We start from the raw sequence: 18195 nt of genomic DNA on the forward strand, positions 1-18195 counted from the left end.
AATTACAGCGCGCAGTGGGCTCACTCGCAAGTAGATCCCTGGATCCTGCAGATAATATCTCAGGGATACAGGTTGGAATTAGAGACAGATCCACCTCGCCGTTTCCTGAAGTCTGCTTTACCAACGTCCCCCTCCGAAAGGGAGACGGTGTTGGAAGCCATTCACAAGCTGTACTCTCAGCAGGTGATAGTCAAGGTACCTCTTCTGCAACAAGGGAAGGGGTATTATTCCACTCTTTTTGTGGTACCGAAGCCGGATGGCTCGGTAAGGCCTATTCTAAATCTGAAGTCCTTGAACCTGTACATAAAGAAGTTCAAGTTCAAAATGGAGTCACTCAGAGCAGTGATAGCGAACCTGGAAGAGGGGGACTTTATGGTATCCTTGGACATCAAGGATGCGTATCTCCACGTTCCAATTTACCCCTCACACCAGGGGTACCTCAGGTTCGTTGTACAAAACTGTCACTATCAGTTTCAGACGCTGCCGTTCGGATTGTCCACGGCACCTCGGATCTTTACAAAGGTAATGGCCGAGATGATGATTCTTCTTCGAAGAAAAGGCGTATTAATTATCCCATACTTGGACGATCTCCTAATAAGGGCGAGGTCCAGAGAACAGCTAGAGATGGGATTAGCACTGTCTCAGGAAGTGCTAAAACAGCACGGGTGGATTCTGAATATTCCAAAATCCCAGTTAATACCGACAACTCGTCTGCTGTTCCTAGGGATGATTCTGGACACGGTTCAGAAAAAGGTTTTTCTCCCGGAGGAAAAAGCCAAGGAGTTATCCGAGCTTGTCAGGAACCTCCTAAAACCAGGAAAGGTGTCTGTACATCAATGCACAAGAGTCCTGGGAAAAATGGTGGCTTCTTACGAAGCAATTCCATTCGGCAGATTCCACGCAAGAATTTTCCAAAGGGATCTGTTGAACAAATGGTCAGGGTCGCATCTTCAGATGCACCTGCGGATAACCCTGTCTCCAAGGACAAGGGTGTCTCTTCTGTGGTGGTTGCAAAGTGCTCATCTATTGGAGGGCCGCAGATTCGGCATACAGGATTGGATCCTGGTGACCACGGACGCCAGCCTGAGAGGCTGGGGAGCAGTCACACAAGGAAGAAACTTCCAGGGAGTATGGACGAGCCTGGAAACGTCTCTTCACATAAACATTCTGGAACTAAGAGCAATATACAATGCTCTAAGCCAGGCAGAACCTCTGCTTCAGGGAAAACCGGTGTTGATCCAGTCGGACAACATCACGGCAGTCGCCCATGTGAACAGACAGGGCGGCACAAGAAGCAGGAGTGCAATGGCAGAAGCTGCAAGGATTCTTCGCTGGGCAGAGAATCATGTGATAGCACTGTCAGCAGTGTTCATCCCGGGAGTGGACAACTGGGAAGCAGACTTCCTCAGCAGACACGATCTTCACCCGGGAGAGTGGGGACTTCATCCAGAAGTCTTCCACATGCTGGTAACCCGTTGGGAAAGACCAATGGTGGACATGATGGCGTCTCGCCTCAACAAATAACTGGACAGGTATTGCGCCAGGTCAAGAGATCCGCAGGCAATAGCTGTGGACGCGCTGGTAACGCCTTGGGTGTACCAGTCGGTGTATGTGTTTCCTCCTCTGCCTCTCATACCAAAAGTATTGAGAATTATACGGCAAAGAGGCGTAAGAACGATACTAGTGGTTCCGGATTGGCCAAGAAGGACTTGGTACCCGGAACTTCAAGAGATGATCACGGAAGATCCGTGGCCTCTACCTCTACGGAGGGACTTGCTTCAGCAGGGTCCCTGTCTGTTTCAAGACTTACCGCGGCTGCGTTTGACGGCATGGCGGTTGAACGCCGGATCCTAAAGGAAAAAGGCATGCCGGAAGAAGTCATTCCTACTTTGATTAAAGCAAGGAAGGAAGTAACCGTGCAACATTATCACCGAATTTGGCGAAAATATGTTGCGTGGTGCGAAGATCGGAGTGCTCCGACGGAGGAATTTCAACTGGGTCGATTCCTACATTTCCTGCAATCAGGATTGTCAATGGGTCTCAAATTGGGATCTATTAAGGTTCAAATTTCGGCCCTGTCGATTTTCTTTCAAAAAGAATTGGCTTCAGTCCCTGAAGTCCAGACCTTTGTTAAGGGAGTGCTGCATATACAGCCTCCTGTGGTGCCTCCAGTGGCACCGTGGGATCTCAATGTGGTTTTGGATTTCCTAAAATCTCATTGGTTTGAACCACTAAAAAAGGTGGATTTGAAATATCTCACATGGAAAGTGACCATGCTTCTAGCCCTGGCTTCTGCCAGGAGAGTGTCAGAATTGGCAGCTTTATCTTACAAAAGCCCATATCTGATTTTCCATTCGGACAGGGCAGAACTGCGGACTCGTCCGCATTTTCTCCCTAAGGTGGTGTCAGCATTTCATCTGAACCAGCCTATTGTAGTGCCTGCGGCTACAAGTGACTTGGAGGACTCCAAGTTACTGGACGTTGTCAGAGCATTAAAAATATATATTGCAAGGACAGCTGGAGTCAGAAAATCTGACTCGTTGTTTATATTGTATGCACCCAACAAGATGGGTGCTCCGGCGTCTAAGCAGACGATTGCTCGTTGGATCTGTAGCACAATCCAACTTGCACATTCTGTGGCAGGCCTGCCACAGCCTAAATCTGTAAAGGCCCACTCCACAAGGAAGGTGGGCTCATCTTGGGCGGCTGCCGAGGGGTCTCGGCATTACAACTTTGCCGAGCAGCTACGTGGTCAGGGGAGAACACGTTTGTAAAATTTTACAAATTTGATACTCTGGCTAAGGAGGACCTGGAGTTCTCTCATTCGGTGCTGCAGAGTCATCCGCACTCTCCCGCCCGTTTGGGAGCTTTGGTATAATCCCCATGGTCCTTTCAGGAACCCCAGCATCCACTAGGACGATAGAGAAAATAAGATTTTACTTACCGATAAATCTATTTCTCGGAGTCCGTAGTGGATGCTGGGCGCCCATCCCAAGTGCGGATTATCTGCATAAATTGTACATAGTTATTGTTAACTAATTCGGGTTATTGTTGAAGGAAGCCATCTTTCAGAGGCTCCGCTGTTATCATACTGTTAACTGGGTTTAGATCACAAGTTGTACGGTGTGATTGGTGTGGCTGGTATGAGTCTTACCCGGGATTCAAAATCCTCCCTTATTGTGTACGCTCGTCCGGGCACAGTACCTAACTGGAGTCTGGAGGAGGGTCATAGGGGGAGGAGCCAGTGCACACCACCTGATCGGAAAAAGCTTTACTTTTTGTGCCCTGTCTCCTGCGGAGCCGCTATTCCCCATGGTCCTTTCAGGAACCCCAGCATCCACTACGGACTCCGAGAAATAGATTTATCGGTAAGTAAAATCTTATTATTTCTGCTCTGTATAGTGTGCAGCATTTACTCTCAGCAGATATTAGATAATAAAACACCTGGGTGAAGAAATAAATACAGCGAGTGATGTATAACATATATTTCTGCTCTCTGTACAGTGTGCAGCATTTACTCTCAGCAGATAGATAATAAAACACCTGGGTGAAGAAATAAATACAGCGAGTGATGTATAACATATATTTCTGCTCTCTGTACAGTGTGCAGCATTTACTCTCAGCAGATATTAGATAATAACACACCTGGGTGAAGAAATAAATACAGCGAGTGATGTATAACATATATTTCTGCTCTCTGTACAGTGTGCAGCATTTACTCTCAGCAGATATTAGAAATAAATACAGCGAGTGATGTATAACATATATTTCTGCTCTCTGTACAGTGTGCAGCATTTACACTCAGCAGATATTAGATAATAAAACACCCGGGTGAAGAAATAAATACAGCGAGTGATGTATAACATATATTTCTGCGCTCTGTACAGTGTGCAGCATTTACTCTCAGCAGATATTAGATAATAAAACACCTGGGTGAGGAAATAAATACAGCGAGTGATGTATAACATATATTTCTGCTCTCTGTACAGTGTGCAGCATTTACTCTCAGCAGATATTAGATAATAAAACACCTGGGTGAAGAAATAAATACAGCGAGTGATGTATAGCATATATTTCTGCTCTCTGTACAGTGTGCAGCATTTACTCTCAGCAGATATTAGATAATATAACACCCGGGTGAAGAAATAAATACAGCGAGTGATGTATAACATATATTTCTGCTCTCTGTATAGTGTGCAGCATTTACTCTCAGCAGATATTAGATAATAACACACCTGGGTGAAGAAATAAATACAGCGAGTGATGTATAACATATATTTCTGCTCTCTGTACAGTGTGCAGCATTTACTCTCAGCAGATATTAGATAATAAAACACCTGGATGAAGAAATAAATACAGCGAGTGATGTATAACATATATTTCTGCTCTGTACAGTGTGCAGCATTTACTCTCAGCAGATATTAGATAATAAAACACCTGGGTGAAGAAATAAATACAGCGAGTGATGTATAACATATATTTCTGCTCTCTGTACAGTGTGCAGCATTTACTCTCAGCAGATATTAGATAATAACACACCTGGGTGAAGAAATAAATACAGCGAGTGATGTATAACATATATTTCTGCGCTCTGTACAGTGTGCAGCATTTACTCTCAGCAGATATTAGATAATAATACACCTGGGTGAAGAAATAAATACAGCGAGTGATGTATAACATATATTTCTGCTCTCTGTACAGTGTGCAGCATTTACTCTCAGCAGATATTAGATAATAAAACACCTGGGTGAAGAAATAAATACAGCGAGTGATGTATAACATATATTTCTGCTCTGTTCAGTGTGCAGCATTTACACTCAGCAGATATTAGATAATAAAACACCTGGGTGAAGAAATAAATACAGCGAGTGATGTATAACATATATTTCTGCTCTCTGTACAGTGTGCAGCATTTACTCTCAGCAGATATTAGATAATAAAACACCTGGGTGAAGAAATAAATACAGCGAGTGATGTATAACATATATTTCTGCTCTCTGTACAGTGTGCAGCATTTACTCTCAGCAGATATTAGATAATAAAACACCTGGGTGAAGAAATAAATACAGCGAGTGATGTATAACATATATTTCTGCTCTCTGTATAGTGTGCAGCATTTACGCTCAGCAGATATTAGATAATAAAACACCTGGGTGAAGAAATAAATACAGCGAGTGATGTATAACATATATTTCTGCTCTCTGTATAGTGTGCAGCATTTACACTCAGCAGATATTAGATAATAAAACACCTGGGTGAAGAAATAAATACAGCGAGTGATGTATAACATATATTTCTGCTCTCTGTACAGTGTGCAGCATTTACTCTCAGCAGATATTAGATAATATAACACCTGGGTGAAGAAATAAATACAGCGAGTGATGTATAACATATATTTCTGCTCTCTGTACAGTGTGCAGCATTTACTCTCAGCAGATATTAGATAATAAAACACCTGGGTGAAGAAATAAATACAGCGAGTGATGTATAACATATATTTCTGCTCTCTGTACAGTGTGCAGCATTTACTCTCAGCAGATATTAAATAAAACACCTGGGTGAAGAAATAAATACAGCGAGTGATGTATAACATATATTTCTGCTCTCTGTACAGTGTGCAGCATTTACTCTCAGCAGATATTAGATAATATAACACCCGGGTGAAGAAATAAATACAGCGAGTGATGTATAACATATATTTCTGCTCTCTGTACAGTGTGGAGCATTTACTCTCAGCAGATATTAGATAATAAAACACCCGGGTGAAGAAATAAATACAGCGAGTGATGTATAACATATATTTCTGCTCTCTGTATAGTGTGCAGCATTTACTCTCAGCAGATATTAGATAATAAAACACCTGGGTGAAGAAATAAATACAGCGAGTGATGTATAACATATATTTCTGCTCTCTGTACAGTGTGCAGCATTTACTCTCAGCAGATATTAGATAATAAAACACCTGGGTGAAGAAATAAATACAGCGAGTGATGTATAACATATATTTCTGCTCTCTGTACAGTGTGCAGCATTTACTCTCAGCAGATATTAGATAATAACACACCTGGGTGAAGAAATAAATACAGCGAGTGATGTATAACATATATTTCTGCGCTCTGTACAGTGTGCATGTTATGCACACCAGTGCCTGCAGGAAAGTACTAGTGTCAGAACTGTTATGCACTCCAGTGTCTGCAGGAATGTACTGGTGTTTGAACTGTTATGCAAAACAAATGGACTCACAGACAAACTGGGGAATATGACATAACGTACACAGAAGGTGATAGGGTAACAAAATACACACACAGTGAACAGAGAAGCCCATAGGCTAAGGAACTGGGTATCTCCCTTGTATTAGAACTGCTCAGATGTAAAAAGCAAGATGTTGTGTTTTAATACGTAGAGAACCCGAAATGCTGTTGCTAAGGGCAACAGCAAAACCCTAAAGGGTTACCAACGGGTGTGGCAGTAAACTCCTTGGTCAGAGATGGAATGATAGACACAAGGAGAGCCTCCACAATCCTGATTCTCACTTGCAGTGCACAGGTTTAAGCTTACTGCCACTAAACTGACCCCTGACACCTAGCACAGTGAGACAGGATTAGACAGGCAAGTGTTAGAATACAGCCGCAAACTTGCTAAGTTCACAGAGTAATAACAGAACCCCAGCAAGCTAAACGACTGACTCCAGTCTTACTGCTAGGTCTGGATTGGCAGAGTGTAATACCAAATCCCCAGGCCTATTTGCAGTAAGCAACAAACAAATACAAAGCTACACAGTACTGGCTAACTTTCATGAACTGACTAACCAACAGAGATTCAGCAGCATCTGCTTACCCTGAAAAGAGGCCTTATAAAGCAGGTGCTGTCCACGCCCCACTCAGACCTCACAGACTGTGAGCACAAAAACCAGCACCGGATCCCCTGCCGTGCACAGAGCCTATAACCACTGCACAGCAAAAGACCCGAACCGGAGTATCAGCTGCGCTCAGGTTACTCCACTAGCACTTGTCTCCCGGTTGCCATGACGACGTGGCAGCACAGGGCAGGAGACCCTAACAGTACCCCCCCTCTGACGAGGGGTCAAAGAACCCCTACCACCGGGTTTATCGGGGAACTCCGAGAAGAAAGAGCGTATCAGTCTGGGGGCATGAAGATCACAACTGCGCACCCACGACCGCTCCTCCGGGCCATACCCCTTCCAGTGCACCAAAAATGACAGCCGACCCCGAACCACCTTGGAGTCAAGAATCCTTTCAACAACAAACTCCCTCTGGCCACGTATCAGAAGAGGGGAAGGTCTTCACTGGAAGAAGGATTACTAATCGCCCGTTTTAAAAGGGAACAATGAAATGTTTTATTGATACCCAAAGAACGGGGCAGATCTAACTGAAATGCCACCGGATTGATAACCCTGGTGATCTTATAAGGGCCGATGAACCGGGGCCCTAACTTATGAGATGGCTGTCTCAACTTCAAATTCTTGGTAGACAACCAGACGAAGTCTCCTAATTTGAAGCTGCAGGGTCTTTTCCGCTTATCAAAAACCCTTTTGGTCACTAATGACACAGACACAAGGGCTTTCTTCACTTTCCGCCAAATACCTCTAAGGACCGAAACCACAGAGGAACCACCAGGCGTGGAGTCCAGGGGGTCAAAAGAATTGGCCTTAGGATGATGCCCATACACACAAAGGAAGGGAGAGATCCCTGTAGCAGAGTGAGCCGCGTTGTTATAGGCAAACTCCGCCATGGACAGATGAGCAACCCAGTCAGTCTGACACTTGGAGACATAACACCTGAGGAACTGCTCCAAGGACTGGTTCGCCCTTTCAGTCTGCCCATTAGACTGCGGATGGTAGCCTGACGACAAGCTGACAGAAATCTGGAGATCGGAACAAAATGCCCTCCAGAATTTGGCCACAAACTGGGATCCGCGGTCAGAGACCACATCAAGTGGCAACCCGTGGAGACGCACAACATGCAGCATAAATAATTCAGACAGGCGTCTGGCTGATGGCAGCCCAACCAGTGGAACGAAGTGCGCCATCTTCGAAAACCTGTCAACGACAACCCAGATGGCTGTCATCCCCGAGGATTTGGGCAAGTCCACCACAAAATCCATTGAAATGTGGGTCCATGGCTTAGATGGGATAGAGAGTGGATGTAATGGGCCAACAGGAACCCCTCTAGGAGTCTTATTTCGGGCACAGATGTCACATGCCCGAACCCACTGATCCACATCCTTAGCCACCGAGGGCCACCACACCGCCCTGGATAGCAACTCCCGAGTTCTGGCAATACCCGGGTGACCTGCCGACTTCTTGGCATGGAATTCCAGGAACACTCGCTGTCTTAACCTAGGAGGCACAAACAAAAGACCTACCGGAAGGTCTGGAGGAGCCTGCTCCTGTGCTCTAAGGACTAATGATAAGAGGTCCTGGGTAATGCCCACTTTAATACATGATGGGGAAACAATGGGCAACGGCTCCTCGGTGGTCTCCTGGATTGGAGCAAAACTCCGCGAGAGCGCATCAGCCTTGATGTTTTTTGACCCAGGGCGATATGTTATCAAAAAATTAAAGCGAGCAAAAAACAAAGCCCATCGTGCCTGCCTGGCATTGAGACGCTTCGCTGACTCTAAATATGCCAGATTCTTATGGTCAGTGAGAATTGAGACCACAAACTTAGCCCCCTCAAGCCAGTGTCTCCACTCCTCGAGTGCATCCTTAATAGCCAACAATTCCCGGTTACCCACGTCATAATTCATCTCGGCAGGCGAAAATTTACGGGAAAAGTAAGCACAGGGATGAAGGCGATTATCAGACACTCCCATCTGAGAAAGCACTGCCCCAATACCCATCTCAGAGGCATCCACCTCCACCACAAAAGGACGCTCTGGATCTGGGTGTCGCAGCACCTTGGCCGAAACAAATGCCCTTTTGAGACGGGCAAAAGCCGCTTTAGCCTCACAAGACCAGTGAGCAACATCTGCCCCTTTCTTAGTGAGTGCCACCAAGGGCGCCACTATAGACGAAAATCCAGCGATAAATCGTCTATAAAAATTCGCAAAGCCCAGGAAACGCTGAAGCGCCTTCAAACTAGTGGGCTGCACCCAATCCAGGACTGCCTGTACCTTGGAACCCTCCATTTGGAAACCTTCTGGGGAGATAATATATCCTAGAAATGCGATTTGCTGAACTTCAAATTCGCACTTCTCCAGCTTCGCCCCAAGCCGGTGGTCTCTGAGTTTCTGGAGGACTAAGCGTACATGCTTCCGATGTTCCTCCAGGGAATGGGAGAAGATTAGGATGTCATCTAAGTATACAACTAAGAATCTATCCAAATATTCCCTGAGCACATCATTCATGAAATCCTGGAAGACTGCCGGGGCATTACAGAGCCCAAAAGGCATCACCAAATATTCATAATGCCCTGAGTGGGTATTAAAGGCAGTCTTCCATTCATCCCCCTCTCTTATTCGGATTAGATTGTACGCACCGCGTAGGTCAATCTTAGAAAAAATGGTGGCAGTACGAAGCTGGTCAAACAAGACCGAAATGAGAGGCAGTGGGTATGAGTTTTTAATCGTGATACGGTTCAATTCCCTGAAGTCGATGCAGGGTCGCAACGAACCGTCCTTTTTACCCACGAAGAAGAACCCCGACCCAACTGGAGACTGTGAAGGTCTGATAAATCCCTTAGCCAAGTTCTCCTGAATGTACTCTGCCATAGCCTGAGTCTCAGGACGTGACAGGGAGTACAACCTGCTCTTGGGAAGCTTAGCATTTGGCAACAAATCAATGGCACAGTCATAGGGGCGATGGGGAGGTAGTACCTCTGCAACTTTTTTGGAGAACACGTCCGCAAAATCTGCATAACACCCTGGCAATCCTGGCAAACTTAGCTGCGAGAGCCTGACTGGAAGGCTCAAGCAACTCCTGAAACAATCAGTACCCCAACTAAGAATCTCCCCAGAGACCCAGTCAAATTGAGGATTGTGGGCCCTTAACCAGGGTAACCCCAACACCAATGGGGCAAAAGTACAGACAGTCACATAAAAGGACAATTTTTCTGAGTGTGTGGCTCCAATAAACAAAGAAATCTGGCTAGTGCAAGAGGTAATTTTACCTTGGGATAATGGTTCCCCGTTTAACCCACAAATCTCAATTTCCGATGCCAAGGGTACTAAAGGAACAGAGTGTTTTAGGGCGAATTGGCGGTCCATAAAAACCCCGTCGGCCCCACTGTCCACAAAGGCCTCAGTCTTGACAGTTTGACCGAGGATCTTCAAGGTCACCGGAATGATAAAAGTCTTCTTGGGAAATTCTGACTTCTGGCCTGACAGGATATTTCCCATCACCCTCAGGCCCTGAAGTTTTCCGGCTTTTCTGGGCATGATACTACCACATGACCTTTATTCCCACAGTACAAACACAACCCCTGCTGTCTCCTCCGCGTCTTCTCACGCGAGGAGAGGCAGGTAGCCCCAATCTGCATAGGCTCCTCAGAAAATTCCTCAGAGTCTGAGGTTCCCTTGGGAAGGAAGGAAATCTCAGTCTCCCTTTCAAGCCTACGCTCTCTCAGCCGTCTATCCACCCGGATGGATAACTGCATGAGCTGATCCAAGCTATCAGGCAAGGGATATTGTACCAGTTGGTCCTTTATCTGGTTAGAAAGACCTCTTCGGTACTGGTGTCTCAGGGCTGGGTCATTCCACTGGGTATCATGGGCCAACCTCCGAAACTCCGTACAGTAAACCTCAACTGGCCTTCGCCCTTGCTTAAGGATCGAAATCTGAGCCTCGGCTGAGGCCGTCTTGTCAGGGTCATCATACAACATGCCCAGTGCCGTAAAAAAAGCATCAACACTTTTAAGCGACGGACAGTCAGGCTGCAACCCATATGCCCAGACCTGTGGGTCTCCTTGTAGCAAGGAAATCACTATGCCCACCCGCTGAATCTCCGACCCAGAAGACTGAGGCCTAAGCCGGAAGTATAGCTTGCAGCTCTCCTTGAAACAAAAGAACTGCGAGCGATCTCCAGAAAAACGATCCGGGAGATTTACTTTCGGCTCCTTAACCCCTGCAGGTGCTGCTGCTGCGGGAGCTCCGCCAGCAGCCTGGGAGGTGTGCATTTTAATGGACAAATCATTAAATTGCCGAGTCAGGACCTGCACCTGATCGACCACCTGTTGCAACGTATTTTGAGGGGTATGCTCCATATTCCCACAAAATTTCAACAGGAGTATTAGGCTGCTGAATATGTTATGCACACCAGTGCCTGCAGGAAAGTACTAGTGTCAGAACTGTTATGCACTCCAGTGTCTGCAGGAATGTACTGGTGTTTGAACTGTTATGCAAAACAAATGGACTCACAGACAAACTGGGGAATATGACATAACGTACACAGAAGGTGATAGGGTAACAAAATACACACACAGTGAACAGAGAAGCCCAGAGGCTAAGGAACTGGGTATCTCCCTTGTATTAGAACTGCTCAGATGTAAAAAGCAAGATGTTGTGTTTTAATACGTAGAGAACCCGAAATGCTGTTGCTAAGGGCAACAGCAAAACCCTAAAGGGTTACCAACGGGTGTGGCAGTAAACTCCTTGGTCAGAGATGGAATGATAGACACAAGGAGAGCCTCCACAATCCTGATTCTCACTTGCAGTGCACAGGTTTAAGCTTACTGCCACTAAACTGACCCCTGACACCTAGCACAGTGAGACAGGATTAGACAGGCAAGTGTTAGAATACAGCCGCAAACTTGCTAAGTTCACAGAGTAATAACAGAACCCCAGCAAGCTAAACGACTGACTCCAGTCTTACTGCTAGGTCTGGATTGGCAGAGTGTAATACCAAATCCCCAGGCCTATTTGCAGTAAGCAACAAACAAATACAAAGCTACACAGTACTGGCTAACTTTCATGAACTGACTAACCAACCGAGATTCAGCAGCATCTGCTTACCCTGAAAAGAGGCCTTATAAAGCAGGTGCTGTCCACGCCCCACTCAGACCTCACAGACTGTGAGCACAAAAACCAGCACCGGATCCCCTGCCGTGCACAGAGCCTATAACCACTGCACAGCAAAAGACCCGAACCGGAGTATCAGCTGCGCTCAGGTTACTCCACTAGCACTTGTCTCCCGGTTGCCATGACGACGTGGCAGCACAGGGCAGGAGACCCTAACAGTGCAGCATTTACTCTCAGCAGATATTAGATAATAATACACCTTGGTGAAGAAATAAATACAGCGAGTGATGTATAACATATATTTCTGCTCTCTGTACAGTGTGCAGCATTTACTCTCAGCAGATATTAGATAATAAAACACCTGGGTGAAGAAATAAATACAGCGAGTGATGTATAACATATATTTCTGCTCTGTTCAGTGTGCAGCATTTACACTCAGCAGATATTAGATAATAAAACACCTGGGTGAAGAAATAAATACAGCGAGTGATGTATAACATATATTTCTGCTCTCTGTACAGTGTGCAGCATTTACTCTCAGCAGATATTAGATAATAAAACACCTGGGTGAAGAAATAAATACAGCGAGTAATGTATAACATATATTTCTGCTCTCTGTACAGTGTGCAGCATTTACTCTCAGCAGATATTAGATAATAAAACACCTGGGTGAAGAAATAAATACAGCGAGTGATGTATAACATATATTTCTGCTCTCTGTATAGTGTGCAGCATTTACGCTCAGCAGATATTAGATAATAAAACACCTGGGTGAAGAAATAAATACAGCGAGTGATGTATAACATATATTTCTGCTCTCTGTATAGTGTGCAGCATTTACACTCAGCAGATATTAGATAATAAAACACCTGGGTGAAGAAATAAATACAGCGAGTGATGTATAACATATATTTCTGCTCTCTGTACAGTGTGCAGCATTTACTCTCAGCAGATATTAGATAATATAACACCTGGGTGAAGAAATAAATACAGCGAGTGATGTATAACATATATTTCTGCTCTCTGTACAGTGTGCAGCATTTACTCTCAGCAGATATTAGATAATAAAACACCTGGGTGAAGAAATAAATACAGCGAGTGATGTATAACATATATTTCTGCTCTCTGTACAGTGTGCAGCATTTACTCTCAGCAGATATTAGATAATAAAACACCTGGGTGAAGAAATAAATACAGCGAGTGATGTATAACATATATTTCTGCTCTCTGTACAGTGTGCAGCATTTACTCTCAGCAGATATTAGATAATATAACACCCGGGTGAAGAAATAAATACAGCGAGTGATGTATAACATATATTTCTGCTCTCTGTACAGTGTGGAGCATTTACTCTCAGCAGATATTAGATAATAAAACACCCGGGTGAAGAAATAAATACAGCGAGTGATGTATAACATATATTTCTGCTCTCTGTATAGTGTGCAGCATTTACTCTCAGCAGATATTAGATAATAAAACACCTGGGTGAAGAAATAAATACAGCGAGTGATGTATAACATATATTTCTGCTCTCTGTACAGTGTGCAGCATTTACTCTCAGCAGATATTAGATAATAAAACACCTGGGTGAAGAAATAAATACAGCGAGTGATGTATAACATATATTTCTGCTCTCTGTACAGTGTGCAGCATTTACTCTCAGCAGATATTAGATAATAAAACACCTGGGTGAAGAAATAAATACAGCGAGTGATGTATAACATATATTTCTGCTCTCTGTACAGTGTGCAGCATTTACTCTCAGCAGATATTAGATAATAAAACACCTGGGTGAGGAAATAAATACACTGAGTGATGTATAACATATATTTCTGCTCTGTACAGTGTGCAGCATTTACTCTCAGCAGATATTAGATAATATAACACCAGGGTGAAGAAATAAATACACTGAGTGATGTATAACATATATTTCTGCTCTCTGTACAGTGTGCAGCATTTACTCTCAGCAGATATTAGATAATATAACACCCGGGTGAAGAAATAAATACAGCGAGTGATGTATAACATATATTTCTGCTCTCTGTACAGTGTGCAGCATTTACTCTCAGCAGATATTAGATAATAAAACACCTGGGTGAAGAAATAAATACAGCGAGTGATGTATAACATATATTTCTGCTCTCTGTATAGTGTGCAGCATTTACTCTCAGCAGATATTAGATAATAAAACACCTGGGTGAAGAAATAAATACAGCGAGTGATGTATAACATATATTTCTGCTCTCTGTACAGTGTGCAGCATTTACTCTCAGCAGATATTAGATAATAAAACACCTGGGTGAAGAAATAAATACAGCGAGTGATGTATAACATATATTTCTGCTCTCTGTATAGTGTTCAGCATTTACTCTCAGCAGATATTTGCTGTGCAAGCGGAAAGAACCTTGTTATTATTGTCCAGTTTCGGGATGTTCAGTGACGCATCTTCCAGGCCACCATCAAAGTGTAGCATTAGTAAATGTGAAGCTTACAGCACATAGGTGATTGGCTATAGGATGGCTCAACTTCTCCTGTAATATGACAACAGTATTATATAACATTAGGGCTTCCCAGCATACAAGTATGACCAGCATTGGAGCTGAAGTATGGCGCCCGCTTAATACCCCACTTCTATGTCTTGTAGGGAACTGTTGGCGGTTTTGGCCCTCCTGGATTTCCTGGCTTGAGAGTAAGTAATAAATAGTATTGAAGTGATTGTTTTAGATCGACAGTCTTTGTTTTATGTTGTGCATTTTTACCCCGCCTTTAACTCTTTATGGGGGGTACTAATCTGCTAATGTGATATACATGTCCCATTGCTTCTTCTGCACATTGGGGGTGATTCCGAGTTGTTCGCTCGCTAGCAGATTTTAGCAGCATTGCACACGCTAGGCCGCCGCCCTCTGGGAGTGTATCTTAGCTCAGCAGAATAGCGAACGAAAGATTCGCAGAATTGCGAATAGAAAATTCTTACCAGTTTCTGAGTAGCTCCAGACCTACTCACAGATTGCAATCAGCTCATGTCGTTTAGTTCCTGGTTTGACGTCACACACACGCCCAGCGTTCGGCCAGCCACTCCCCTGTTTCTCCAGACACTCCTGTGTTATTCCCTGACACGCCTGCGTTTTTCCGCACACTCCCAGAAAACGGGCAGTTTCCGCCCAGAAACACCCACTTCCTGTCAATCACACTCCGATCACTTCAACGATGAAAATTCTTCGTTCGGACGTGAGTAAATCTACTAAGTTTTGTGCTAAAATACTAACCGCATGCGCACTGCGTACCATGTGCATGCGCATTTTTGCCTTAATCGCTACGTTGCGAAAATCAGCAACGAGCGAACAACTCGGAATGACCCCCATTGTTAGTCAGTTGCTAGTCTATTAGTAATGACTGTAAGTAAGTACTGTCTGTCAGTAAGTAATGACTGTTATTACATACTGTCTTAGTAAATGCGGTCTTTTAGTAAGTAATGACTATTAGTAAATACTGCCTATTAGTAAGTAATGACTATTAGTAATGACTATTAGTAAGTACTGTCTGTTAGTAAGTAATGACTCTTAGTACTGTCTTTTATTAAGTACTGTCTTTTAGTAGGTAATGACTATTAGAAGTACTGTCTATTAGTAAGTAATGATGGTTAGTACTGTATATTAGTAATTAATGACTGTTAGTACTGTCTATTAGTAAGTACTGTCTTTTAGTAAGTAATGATTATTAGTAAGTGCTGTCTATTAGTAAGTAATGACTTTAATCACTATTAATAAGAAATTACTTTAATGACTATTAGTAAGTAATGACTGTTAGTACTGTCTATTAGTAAGTACTGTCTATTAGTAAGTAATGACTTTAATGACTATTAGTAAGTACTGACTTTATTGACTATTAGTACGTAATGACTGGTTAGTTAGTACTGTCTATTAGTAAGTAATGACTTTAATTACTATTAGTAAGTAATGACTTTAATGACTATTAGTAAGTAATTACTGTTAGCAAGTACCGGCTATTAGTAAGTAATGACTTTAATGACTATAAGTAAGTAATGACTGGTTAGTTAGTACTTTATATTAGTAAGTAATGACTTTAATGACTATAAAATAATTACTTTAATGACTATTAATAAGTACTGACTATAATGACTATTAGTAAGTAATGACTGGTTAGTTAGTACTGTCTATTAGTAAGTAATGACTTAAATGACTATTAGTAAGTAATGACTGTTAGTAAGTTCCGGCTATTAGCAAGTACAGTCATTTATAATACAAAAATCTAGGGGGTCATCCGAGTTGTTCGCTCGTTGCCGATTTTCGCAACGGAGCGATTAAGGCAAAAATGCGCATGCGCATGGTTCGCAGTGCGCATGTGGTTAGTATTTTAACACAAAACTTAGTAGATTTACTCACGCCCGAACGAAGATTTTTCATCGTTGAAGTGATCGTAGTGTGATTGACAGGAAGTGGGTGTTTCTGGGCGGAAACTGGCCGTTTTCTGGGAGTGTGCGGAAAAACGCAGGCGTGCCAGGGAAAAACGCGGGAGTATCTGGAGAAACGGGGGAGTGGCTGGCCGAACGCTGGGCGTGTTTGTGACATCCAACCAGTAACGAAACTGACTGAACTGATCGCAATCTGTGAGTAAGTCTCGAGCTACTCAGAAACTGCTAAGAAATTTCTATTCGCAATTCTGCTAAGCGTAAATACACTCCCAGAGGGCAGCGGCTTAACGTGTGCAATGCTGCTAAAAACAGCTAGCGAGTGAACAACTCGGAATCACCCCCAAAGTGTCTAAAACCCATAGTTTCACAGCAATAATCTCTACGTGGATATTTAGATGTTTAATCTTTCATATATGCAGAAGTTCTTTCGGTCTTCCTTAAACTCCTTTCCCCGATCTGGACCTTTATATTCTGTCCGTTTTTGTTCCCCCAGGTGTTACACTTACTTGAAGTCATTGGAAATAGAGAACATACATCCTTTATTTCCAATAATAGTTATGTAGCCTTTGGGGTAACTCTGTGCTTCCACTTATAATATGTGGTCTGGTTCACAGATGCTTCATTCTCCGTATGCTTTAAGGCAGCTTCTGGCACTCAAATATATATGTAGGAACGAAAATAAAATATGCATTAAAACTTTTAGATTTTCAGCGACATACAACATACATAAACAGAATAGCTTTTAAAATAATGATCATATCTTTTTCCCCAACATCCATAAAACAGTCCTCTTTGTGAATCTGCCTTCCCAACTTGTTGCTTAGAACATTATTGAACATGAAAGTCAATTGATGTTAAATTCTCATGTAAGGCTTTTCAATGTCTGTACTGCACAGCCATATCTGCCGGACGTCTCTTTTAATTTATTAATAAGTAATATCTATTAGTAAGTAATGTCTATTAGTAATAACTACAGGTTGAGTATCCCTTATCCAAAATGCTTTGGACCAGAGGTATTTTGGATATCGTATTTTTCCGTATTTTGGAATAATTGCATACCATAATGAGATATCATGGCAATGGGACCTAAATCTAAGCACAGAATGCATTTATGTTTTATATACACCTTATACACACAGCCTGAAGGTAATTTTAGCCAATATTTTTTATAACTTTGTGCATTAAACAAAGTGTGTCTACATTCACACAATTAATTTGTTTCATATACACCTTATACACACAGCCTGAAGGTCATTTAATACAATATTTTTAATAACTGTGTGTATTAAACAAAGTTTGTATACATTGAGCCATCAAAAAACAAAGGTTTCACTCTCTCACTCTCACTCAAAAAAGTCTGTATTTCGGAATATTCCGTATTTCGGATATTTGGATATGGGATACTCAACCTGTATTAGTGAGTACCGTCTGTTAGTAAGTAATGACTGTTAGGAAGTATTGACTGTTAGTATGTAATGACTGCTAGTAAGTACTGTATATTAGAAAGTAATGAGTATTAGTGAGTAATGACTTTAATGACTATTAGTACTGTCTATTAGTAAGTAATGTCTATTAGTAATAACTATTAGTGAGTACCGTCTGTTAGTAAGTAATAACTGTTAGAAAGTATTGACTGTTAGTAAGTAATGACTGCCAGTAAGTACTGTCTATTAGAAAATAATAAGTATTAGTAAGTGATGGCTGTTAGTGAGTAATGACTAAGTACTGTCTATTAGTAAGTAATGACTGCAGGTAAATACTGTCTGTTAGTAAGCAATGACTATTAG

At 42.8% G+C, this 18195-nt stretch overlaps 1 protein-coding gene across 4 annotated transcripts in view; it reads left to right on the forward strand.

Annotated features, from left to right (window-relative positions):
* COL24A1 (collagen type XXIV alpha 1 chain) overlaps positions 1 to 18195 on the forward strand; it is a 767149-nt gene that overhangs the window by 267837 nt on the left and 481117 nt on the right. For all 4 annotated transcript variants that reach the window (XR_010186531.1, XM_063938932.1, XM_063938934.1 and 1 more), the window contains exon 14: positions 14621 to 14665. Coding sequence is in view for 3 of the 4 variants with exons in the window: in XM_063938932.1 (XP_063795002.1) it covers positions 14621 to 14665 (45 nt within the window). In the remaining variant the exon portion in view is untranslated. The remainder of the gene's footprint in view (positions 1 to 14620; positions 14666 to 18195) is intronic.

This window comes from Pseudophryne corroboree, chromosome 9 (genome assembly GCF_028390025.1).
Source record: "Pseudophryne corroboree isolate aPseCor3 chromosome 9, aPseCor3.hap2, whole genome shotgun sequence".
Lineage (NCBI taxonomy): Eukaryota > Metazoa > Chordata > Amphibia > Anura > Myobatrachidae > Pseudophryne > Pseudophryne corroboree.